The 11,580-nt window shown below is 40.0% G+C and overlaps 1 protein-coding gene across 3 annotated transcripts in view; it reads right to left on the bottom strand.

The window, feature by feature from the left end:
* Positions 1-832: 832 nt before the first annotated feature.
* Positions 833-11,580, bottom strand: part of NFIA (nuclear factor I A) — a gene marked incomplete at its 3' end in the record, with an annotated part of 384,610 nt that continues 373,862 nt past the window's right edge. For all 3 annotated transcript variants that reach the window (XM_082613084.1, XM_082613086.1, XM_082613085.1), the window contains one exon: positions 833-8,152. In XM_082613084.1, coding sequence (XP_082469210.1) covers positions 8,135-8,152 — 18 coding nt within the window. The remainder of the gene's footprint in view (positions 8,153-11,580) is intronic.

Raw genomic sequence — 11,580 nt, 5'->3', positions numbered from 1 at the left:
TTGTCTTTGGTCTCCAAGCCCACCCTTCCGTATGCTGTTCTGTGGGGCTGGTAGTTTTCTCACGACATTTTCCAGACTCCTTTGCCAGATGGCTCTGGTTAGATCTAGCCAGTGAGAGACCCTGGCAGGAGCCTAGGAGTAGGAAGGAAAGCAAGAAGGGACTTCCTTCTGGGTTCAGTTCCTTCCCACAATGTGACAGCTGCCAAGGATGGAGGCATGATCAGCCCCAGCTCCTTTCAACTCTCCCAGCACCAGTCAGGCTTTACTGCCTCAGAAGTGCTGATACCCTTGGCTGTGAACCCCTCGGCGGTCCCAGCACCAGCTGCCCACGTCCTCTGAGAGGTCTGAGTACGAGCCATGTGGTGCCCCCCCACCTTCATGGTGACTGCTCTCAATAAAGATCCAAACATCATCTGTGGGAGGTCCCTCCTTGGAGCTCCTAGGTTCTGGTAACCCGACCTTTCACTTTTGTTTCCCTAACTTCAGGGGTGGTGGCTATACTTGTGTTGGAAAACCTATTAGACCCTTTTCCTGGTTCCTGCCCGGGGACCTAACTGATGCAATATCTAAAGCACTTAGAGCAGTATCAGGCACATAGTAAGCACTATGTGAGTGTGAAGTTTTGCATTTGCCTAAGTAGGTAAAAAAGCCAATATGGCCCATGAGAACCCTGTGAAGGGCACAAGGTGCCTGACATCCATCAAGGATAATGCAAACGCCATGGTGCAGAAAGACCGTGTGTCTTCCGGGGAAGCTCCAATCCACACCCATAACTGTCACTCAAACACTATCACCCAGGTATGATTTAAAGCAAATGATGACACAGCTTCCATAGCATTAGCAATTTTTTATTTTCCTTTTTTGTTGCATAGGAAATGCAGTACTTGCTTCCAGTAATTGTATTGTAATGTGAGAAGGTGGTAGCACTAATGGTTGAATACAAGAGTTAAACTAATCCACACCAGCTCAAAAAACCTGTGGAGATTTAGTTGAATAAGAATGGACGCCCACAGTGATTCTCAACCAATTACAAATTTTCACAGAACACAGTCAAACTAAAAGGGTAACTATGAGAGTCAATACAAGTATACTAGAGGCACAGGGGGCCCGGCTCATAAAAAACAAATGTCAAGCCAACTTATTAACACGGGGGTGTTTAGTGTCACAACAGCTCTCTCATCACTGGAAGTGTTTAATCCCCTCCCCGCACAATTTGAAATGAAAAAAACCCGAGGTATCTTGAGCAGACAGATTTCTAAGGGTGGTGGGAAAAGTCCCCGGTGAACTTTGTTCTGGTAAAAGGTCAGGGCAGTAGGGGAGGGGGTCGTGTATTTGCCTTTGAAAGTCTTCCTAAGGACCTCCTAGAATCTGATAAAGCTCCAGCTCTGGGTCTAGCTAGTACCTCAGTGGTGATGCTACCAAATGCCTTTGCAGTGCAGAAAGGCAGTCGGAGACCAGGGAGAAAGAAAGGGCAGCTCTCTCGAGCCTCTATCCCAACGTAGCCAGTGGCCTTGTGGCCTTCGGTTGAGACGTTTGAAAAAAAAAAGTGCTAAATTATAGACTATTACTAAAAAAAATTAAAAATTAAAAAAAAAGAGTAACACAAATAGAATCAAAAAGGGAAGAAAGCTTGTGTTATTTTAAGAAGCTGAGCATAAAAACAGCAGGAAAAATAGCCCCATTCATTGGACACCATTTGTCCTTGAAACCACCGTGGAGAGACACAAGTTCACAGCGCACACCCTGGGGAGTATTTTCCACCCTGAAGGTGCTCTGGTTGGATTAGAGGTGGCACTTCCACCATATATGCTTGTGGTCCAGACATACTTTGGAAATTGTGTTTTTTTAATTAAATAGCATCAGGAGTCCACAAGTGGAAATTCATGATGCCTGGCACACAGGCAAGGTCCTGACCCCCACATGCTGCTGCCTTCCCGGTTACCATGCTCAAGGGCAGGTGGTCCCCCTTATCTTTCTGAGCATTTCTGGTATCTGCTCCCCATTTCCCCGGCCGCCTAATTTGATTATGTAACCCTTTGGGGCATAAAAGGCAGATCGGTGCTGGCTTAGGAAAAAAAAAATGAGATGAAACATTTCATTTGGGAAGCAAGTCATTTCAAATTTAGACCAAAAAAAAAATTGTTATATTTTAAAAATCCCGTGTTAATAGCCAATTTCTTTTTCTTATGAATCGGGCCCAAAGTTTGTACAGAGTTTTATTTTTGAAGAAAATATTGCAACTGTGCATGAAACTAAATAGCCACGTGATCTCATAAAGATTTTTTTTTCGTTTTTTTTTTTTTCTTTTAATATGAGGAAGTCTGGTGTGAAGACGGATCAAGCATGGGTACCTGGCTGAACACTGTCCATTAAGAAAACGCTTCAGGATCAGCAAAGCTTCAGTCGAGGGTGAAGGAAAATGTCCCTCATTTGGAAATGTCCTCAGTGTCTTCAGAGCAGAGTTCTTGAAATTCAAATGGTCGTTTTGAGACAGAAGTCTTGCCAGGGACTGATTTCTGAAATCAAACACCCATGCTTGTCCCCTAGGAAAAAGAAAACAAAAAACAAAAACGAAAACAAAAACACAAGTAATACTGAATTAAGTAAATGTATACCTCCAAAATACTGAAAACAGCCGAAATCAAGAAAAGACAGAATTTGCATTCTCAGTGAAATACCTTTAAACCTAGCTGACAAGAACCAAGTCAGAAAAAAAGACTAACATAATTTTGAGTAATATTCATACAGTTCACTAAGCATTATGGAATAGCATGCATTAATATTGTACGGTTATTTTACATCACCTATACCAGAAGGTCCTGACTGACAGACAGCGAAGGCTACCGGTGTAGAAAAATCTTACTTCAGAAGAGCAATATAATACAGATTTCACAGGCACTACATTTTAATATATCAGGTATTATGCTGGTTTTCTTATAATTCTTTCTGTCCTAAAGCTGGCATTATAACAATGACCAAAAAGGCAAGGATTGAAGTAAACGGAAAGTAGATACCAAAGTTGATATAGTTTTTCTTCAGATAGATTAGTGCATAGTTCTCATGCAGATAAACACTGCTATGCATTTACACTGTTGGAAAGCAGAGTGAATTGAGCCCAAGTTGTCACATTTGTGTAAATCATTTTGTCAGCCTGTAATAGCACCATGTAATGGATTTGCATTAAACATTAAATTGATTTCAGAATTGGTGACACAGTATTCACTACAGTTAAGTGCTATGGAATAGCTTCAATGTTACCTGCTATATATCAAAGCAATTTTCATCCCACTGCTTTTTTATTGGAAAAAATAAAAGGAAAACATACACGACACTAATTAGACGAATGCACAGCCTTGGACGTGGAGAAGGCAGAGCGGGTTTACTGTCAAACAGTAAATACATGCATTGACTTCAGGACGAAATTGGCCTTGGAAGCTGATTTGAATGAAAGCTGTGCTGGGGGGCAGTGCAGCTTTCTGAGACTGTCTTATGTCTTAGGACAGATCTCGGAGCATGGGTGGTGAGGTGCCACTGAAGCTCTCCGTACATTACCATGCCAGTTGTGTTTTAAGTTTGTTCTATGGAGGCCTGCTACCAGGAAAAAAAGAAAGAAAGAAAGAGAGAAAGAGAATGAGAGAGAGAGAGACCACCACCACTAGGGACAAACAGATATGATGCCAAGTACATTAAATGACATTCTTAGAAACTCCCTCCCCCCAAAAAAAACAATCACAAGGGAAAAAAATTTTTCTTAATCCAGATTTCATAAATACTTTATGACACTGTAACTACAGAGTTCAAAGCCTATGAGGATAAGGGTTCGAAAAGTGAAAGACAAACTTTTTGAGATGGGTTTTGCATCTTCTGATGGGCTGCCTGAATACTGTGACTCTGGGAAGTCTGGGTTCCTTTACACTTCACCGGTCAGAGTATGAAGAATATAAGCTTTGGGAAGTGTGCCTTGGCTTGCCTGTAGCCCACGCCTGACTGTGGGGCAGGGAGGAGCTGTCATGCCAGGGTGTGAAGAAACAGAAAAGTTAGTTCAAACCTCAAAGGAAAGAAAAAGACTGTGGGATGGATAGAGTGGCATTGGAAAGAGGTCCTCTGCCCATGAATAATCAGACAAGGAGCGTTTTAGTGGCAAGGGGACGGGCCAGAAAAAAAAAAAAAGTATACAGAAAAATGATATGATTTAATGTTTGTGCCTCTGACTTCAGTTCCCAAAGAAGAAAATGGAGAGTTATTTGAGGGACTTATCTTTGCCAATATTGTTAATGCCATTTGACGGGAGAGAAAAAATTCAAATGGGTCTCAGAATCAAGGGCTGGGCCTCCAAACACGGATGGCCCTCGGTCTGTCAGTCTACACACCCCAGGTAGCAAAGTCTTCCTCAAAAATCTTCGCTTGACTTTGAGTCTAAAAAGGTTAAACACTCATATTGTTGGTGTTTCTTTTTTCCTGCTTGATCACAACTGAACTACAGTTTCCTGCTGCTTTCTGGACAATGAAACATGAACAAAAATATAACTTAGTGTGTTTAATACTTAACCCCTGTTCGTTATCACCCTAGACTGCCTCCCTAATGTTTTAAAGCCTTTAAAACATTTTTTCCTGCAAATCTGTTCAGAGTTCCCTAATTTTAGCTTCATCAAACTTAATACAACAAAATACCTTCAAAAATACAGCATACCTGTAACGTCCATTTACAATGGTTTTTCAGTAGACCTATACTTCTCAAGCATAGGAATATGCTATACCATTGAGAGAGAAAAAAAATAACTGTATTTAAATACTTACAAAAAAAAATAAAAGGAAACAGGAAAGTTTTAAACTTAAATCCAGTTCCCAAAGGGAGGGGGGGCAGGAAAGAAAGAAAAGCCATTCTATGAACGCTGCCTTTATAATGAACAATCAGAAATTTCACTAGGCTAATTTGACAGAAATTTTTCCTCATTTAAACAACATTACAAAAGTCCTGCATTATAAAATAGGGTAGAATAAATCAGTGTAATCAATAAAACTATACAACAATACAAATTACATATCTTCTGAGTGGGCAGTTAATCTCTCTCTTTGCAGTCATGACTACAACATGCTCACTAAAAACAACTAAAACTGCCCAAACTATTGCTTAGTTTGTTTTGTTTTTAAAAAAGGGTGCAATTTTATTGTATATACAACCAATTTACTGGTAATACCTTGGCTTATTGCAAGGTTCTGACAAAATGTTTGTCTAGGCTTTTTTCCCTTCACTGTGAAGCACTGAAAGCTGCTATTTTTTTTTCTTTTTTTTTTTTCTTTTTTCTTTTTTTAGTGCACATATGTCATAATAAAGTAATGCCCAGCTAAGTGCTATAGGGGAAGGCAAAGTATGCTGGCTGGCTAGAGGAAGTGACACCATATACTGACAATCACACCATACAACAGCGCCAAACGACTATTCAACCACTTATCAGACACATATGAAAATCCAAAATGTTTTATTTTATTTTTTTTTCCTTAAATAGAGATAACCAGTAAACAATTTTCAGAACTTGGAAGTTTAAAAACGTGCATATAAAAATGGGCATTATATACTTTGTATTGAATGTGGATTGACTGCAGTCTGCTAAGAAAAATGGGGTGTGGGAGCTGAAGAAAAGGGAAGTTGTCTTTTTTTTTTAAGGCTTGCTTGTGAAAGGAACAGTTGTAAAAACAAAATTGCTTGAAGCAGGGTCAGCTTAGTGCTTCACAGTTTGACTGCTTCTCTAAGAGGAGCCCTTCCTGCGCACGTGCATTCAAAAATCACAAATAAAGTACAAAGACAGACACCTAAAACACACTGCGTCAAGTGCAGCACCGACTTTGGTCAAATAAAAAAAATAAAAGAAAAATTAATCATAGCTAAGCTTTTCTACACGATATAAGCAGGTATTGCATATTTTCATATATCTGGGGGCGGGGAGGGGAATAAAGGAAGACTCCAAATAAAATGTAAAATGCAGCAACATCCAAAATACTGATATTCTAAGCATCTACAGATCTCAGAATAGCACTGCCACTGACCACAGAGGACAATAAAGACTACTCCTATCTGCGGAACAACTAACTCTCTATTTAGTTCTAGATGTTGAAACTGACAATGGATGACATAAAAGTCACATTTACAAAAAGTGTCTCCAAATGCTTGACTAGGGAAAAACCCCTTTCAATAGAGGAGCATGTGCAACAATTCCACAAATAATCGCTATCCAGGGCAAGGCACATTGATATGGAATTTTTGTTTTCGTGCAAATTAAGGAAAAAAAACAAAACAAAACAACATTGTTTCGGGGGGGAAAGATGAGGAGCAAAGTGTCTTCCCAAGAATTTCAGTTACTTGATTGTATAGGACAGTAGTAGAACCCTTCTGAAGGGCTGAAAAACATAGTTTAAAGGCAAGTGCCTAGAGTAGGGATTACAATATTGTGTCTTAATGCACTCTACTTTATCCTACATTAGCTATATAAAAATTAGTTACTAACACTAGAACATGCAGAGACTTTCTCTGATCAGCAGGGCTTGCCAACCAGAACGTATATATATGTATAGTATAGGAAACCTTCTTGAAGTTGCATGGGAAGCAAAGGGGTGCTTCGCTGTCTGGTAGAAAAATCACTTGCACTTTTTTTTGTTATTTTTTTGTTTGTTTTTTGTGGGTTTTTTTTTTACATAAGATACAGGACATTTGGGGGTGCAAACTTTTTTTTTTCCCTAACAAGTACCCTTGATCTGAATGGGCACCAGCATTTGTGTCAGTATTGGTTTCATTATTATTATTAATATTATTTTCCCATAGCCCAGTTCAGGGGCGCAAAGGTCTTTAAAATTTCTGGACAATCTCTGGAACAATGAAGTGTCTGATAACTGATAAATCCTATGTTGCCTGATACATGTAAAAATTTTCAGAATTGGCATAATCCATTATAGTGACTTCTAGCTTATAAAATTAACAGATACCATGATTTCATTTTAGTTATGTGCTTTGATAACAGAAAATAATTAGCATTTAATGTAGTTAACATATTGTGGTAAAAGCACCATTAGATTTGTTTTTTTGTTTTTTTTTAAATTTTCCTTCAGTTTTTAAAGGGATACAAGTTTAACAATAAAAAACATAAAAAGCAAAAATAGCTCCCCTTTTTCTTGCAAGGCTGTTTTTTACCCCAATAATTTAGAGTCCTGGGGTGGAAGGACTTGAAAAACAAAAATAGAATTTTCAACAATCTCTATCTTACAAAGATATTTAGCTATCCAATGAAATTGCACTTTACTCAATTCAAAATTCGATTGTTTTGATTGATTCCTGTCAGTTTCTGTCAAAACAGACCATCTTCCCCATTTCCATGTGAATTTGTGTGTCATTGTTGAAATTGTTGAAAAAATGTTTTTTTTTTTTTAATGTTAAGTGCAGCATTTCAAAACTTTTAAAAAACTGAATAGTAGTAGTAGTAGTTTGCCATTTTCGGAATTATTCTGCAACGTGAGTGGATTCACTGTCCTTCCGGGCCATGTTATCTAGTTTACTGCTGACTGCTGAACCAAACCGAACTAAAAGAAAAAATAAAAAAGGAACATAACTGCGTTTTCTTTTTCCAATATGTTACAGAAAAACATTGCCCTTTGACTGTCCCGTAAGTTATATATTGCAGATCTCAGCTACTACAAAAGACTTAGTTCTCCATGTGTCTCCTGACTGCTCAAGGAGGCTCACACCTGTGTGGGTAAATTCATGAAATACTGTGAAACAGCCGGGCTCCGTAAAGAAAGTGTGTCACAACGGGAAGTCAGTGAGCAAGGGTAGACCTTCTCCAGCCACACTGCCTAATGCTCACGCTACCACGGAAAACACTTCAAATGTTACAAAGCCCAACCATTTCCAGCACCATATGAGAAAATTACAACAGTCCCTAAAGTATTAAAAAAAAAAATCCCAAAAGGTTATGGCCTTTGCTGTTGGACCATAATGCTCGCTGTTTCCATGTATAAGTTGATTTGATTCTCCCCTTCCAGTGACAGTGAAGTTGTAACTGCGCTGGGTTGAGGATGCGTCCATGTTACAGAGTTGAGAAGGGGTCAGGTGGTCTGTCTGGTGGATGGTGGGACGCTGTGACTTTTATCCCAGGTACCAGGACTGGAAGACAAAAGGAAAAGTGCAATTAGAGGCACAATTTGGAAAATAACACATTTTAAAAGTCGCCCTTCCAATGGTGAAATCAAGATCTACGTTAGAGACGAAGAGGAGATTCACTGGGAAAAGTAAAGGAATGACAAACAGTAAATCTTGAGACACTTAAACTGATCTCACTCTTCCGAAATTGAAATTCAATGCCTTTGTTGGGGTTTGCCAATGCTTTGAGTGTATCTTACAAAATAAAGTATTTATGTCCACTTGAAATACATATATGGGTTTTGCAGTCTGGAGAGGGCAGCTATAGGATGGCAGGAAGCTTCATCATCTGGTTTTTGATTGAACCCTCCTAGCACAGTGCCTGGAATAGAAGCTTCTCAACAAAGAAGTTGAATGAGTGGAGAATGGGCTAGGGGAGAGGTTTTGCGTCATGATGAGTGTCTTCTCTGATGAATTTCACAACATCTCCTTTTCAACGAGATGTTATTGCCACATTCTTGTAACAGGCACAGATGATCAGCAGTGATATAAGAGTAAATGGAGGGCTTCCCTGGTGGCGCAGTGGTTGAGAGTCCACCTGCTGATGCAGGGGACATGGGTTCGTGCCCCGGTCTGGGAAGATCCCAATGCCGCGGAGTGGCTGGGCCCGTGAGCCATGGCCGCTGAGCCTGTGCTTCCGGAGCCTGTGCTCCGCAACGGGAGAGGCCACAGCGGTGAGAGGCCCGCGTACCACAAAAAAAAAAAAAAAAAAAAAGAGTAAATGGAGCTATAGTAGAAAAAGTGCTGTACCAAGAATCCTGGGTGATTTTGGACAAGTCACAGCATCTCCCTTCTACTCAATTTCCTTAGATGTACATGAGGTAGATTTTATGATGTAAAATGCTCCTCTCAAGCTCAATCTTTCTAAAATAATGTTTTCAAAAATGACATAAAATAATCATGTGGTATCAAGATTTCATCCTATTAGCTACCGTGATGTCCAAAGGAAAAAAATGAGGTCACCTGCATAGCCCTCGTTCATGCTTTCATTCCCTCGACATTTATTTAGACCCTTCCATATACCTGCTGGGCCCAGTTACCTTTTCCTTTCATAAATCCTTAGGTGATTAGCTTTGGGCAATAGTCTGGTGATGCGTCACTCTACATGCTGGCACTTCTTCTATGTTAGCTAAACAAAGTGACCAATTATGGTCTAATATCAGAGTCAGTTTCACAAGTGAAATAAAGTATACGGCTTTTGACAACTTTTCTCCAGAAATACCCTACCAAATTCACCACATTTATCATTATTCACAGAAAAATCATCAACCTCTAGCAAAAGTGAATGCTTCCGAAATCTCTGAGTTGACAGCATCAGAAAGGGTTACATTTGGGTTGATTCAGTCAGATGAAGGCTCATCCGTGTCCAAGAGATTCAATTAGGTAAAGCAGGGACGCGTTTGATCCCAGGATAAATGGCGAAGTGATAGCTACATGGAGGTTGGGATAAGATTTCCTGGTCACACAAGCTACCTTTGATCTCCAGAGGACTTGAAAAAAAACCTAAGCCTAAACCGAAAAACTACTCATCCTGTATACTTTTAGATGTTATTCTTTGACCACATGCTTTGAGGAACACAATAAAGCCTCTTGTGTACTGAAAGGAAATCATCCTGGCAAATACACACGGCCTAAATCGAACTGGACAAAAGAAAGAAGGGGGAAGAGAGGCGTGGGGAGGCGGACTCCAAACTGTTATTTCTAGTGGGCCTCCCGGTTAGCTGACGTGGATCCTAGTTAGAGCTGAGTCCCTCTCTAACAAAAGTCTCAAACTTTGGGTGCGGCGAATAATGCTTACAATTTCTGTTCTCACACTTTCTAAGTCAGTTGTGAAATTCCAGACTTCTTAAATCTGACGCTGTGTCGTAGTTCTTCAAGCAAGCACCTGGGACCTAGTGAGTCAGCAGAGGGAGCAGTTTTCCATACCACAGTTTCTGGACACAACCTTGGTGCACTACAAAAATCTGCAGTGCCTCTACGCTTCTCTTAAAAAGCAAAGCAAAGGAAAAAAAAAAGTTTCTTCACACATCTTACTATTCAGTGTGTGCCTTGCCGACAAGGTTACCCCAGAGCAGCTCTGTAATCCTTCACTGAAATAGGCTTTATTGATTGCTCTGGTCTATTGTTCTCTTTTCAAGTCCCCCAAGTTCAAGTTCATCCTGGTGTTACATCATGTCTGGTTGCTAAGAGCAACCAGACAGACCCAGACGTGACTATCATTAGCAAGAAACCCTCCGCTCTCCTCCCACCAACCTTCCAGTGGCTCTGACGTAGCAGGCTCACTGCAAACACATTGAAGTATTTATTCTGCCTAATTTATGACCTACACAGCAAGCAAGACCCCCACTCCAAAAACCAACACTGTTGTATATTTAATTAATCTGTCTTTCTCTGGCACTTGGGAAAGTTAGACAAAGGACTAATTATTGTGTTTCACTCTCCACACTTTTCTTTTGGGGGGTGAATATTTGCATGGGAAAGAAAACTACAGGCCCAGCCTTGGCCACCCACCCCCCCTTTTTCTTTTTGCCCTATTGACATTTCATGAAATACTTTAGCTGCTTAAGGGAATTATAAAAAAAATGCGATGTGAATGTTACTCCTTCTGAGTTGGTATTCAGTAACACAAATCAACTCATGACATGTTTAAATTTAAATGCTAACCACACACTCTCAGAGTTACTTTAAAGGTTAGTTTTTAATCAATAGAAGTTGCTGACTCCTAGTTTTTGAGCCGCGCACTGCAGCTCTTGGGCTTTTGTCTAACGTTAAAGCTTTCAAACTTTTTTTTTTCCTTGGGATGATTTTAGCAATGATTTGCAGACACAGAAGGCTATTGTGCTCTGACCAGCAACATGTCACCAGAGGAGCGAGTTGCCCTGGGGTGGGGTGTCAATATGGCTCCTGAAGGCCTGGGTTAGGGGTCTTTAAGAACCCGTGAAAAACACTTAATTAACCCTTTCAGGCCCAAACCAAAACCTATTCTCAAACTTTTTCACTCCTATAATTTGACCATTAGTCCTTATTTCAACATTACACTAATCTTCATGACAATTAACCCAGCTACTTGACCAAAGCTTTCCAGAATGGGAAGTCAGCCGGTTAGGGGAACCACACAGGGATTTTTTTTTTTTTTTTTTCTGAATGAGGGCTCTTTGATTAAATAATTTATTTGTAGAGATGGCAGATAAACCATTATAATGCTAAAAAAAATCCATCCATTTCATCGAATGTTCTCATGATCAGTTTGTAGCTGAAGACCCTCCTAAGTCCATTACGGACGAGCGTGATAGTCGCACGTGTGTAAGCCACTCGACTTCTAAAAACTTCCATGAACTACGAATGACGTCCAATGAACAAGATAATGTTTGGAAAAGCCCATTTTTCTCTTG

Source organism: Mesoplodon mirus (assembly GCF_964341445.2).
Source record: "Mesoplodon mirus genome assembly, chromosome: 3".
Classification (NCBI taxonomy): Eukaryota; Metazoa; Chordata; class Mammalia; order Artiodactyla; family Ziphiidae; genus Mesoplodon; species Mesoplodon mirus.
Note: the sequence above shows the minus strand (reverse complement) of the source record. Positions and strands in the feature narration are given on the sequence as shown.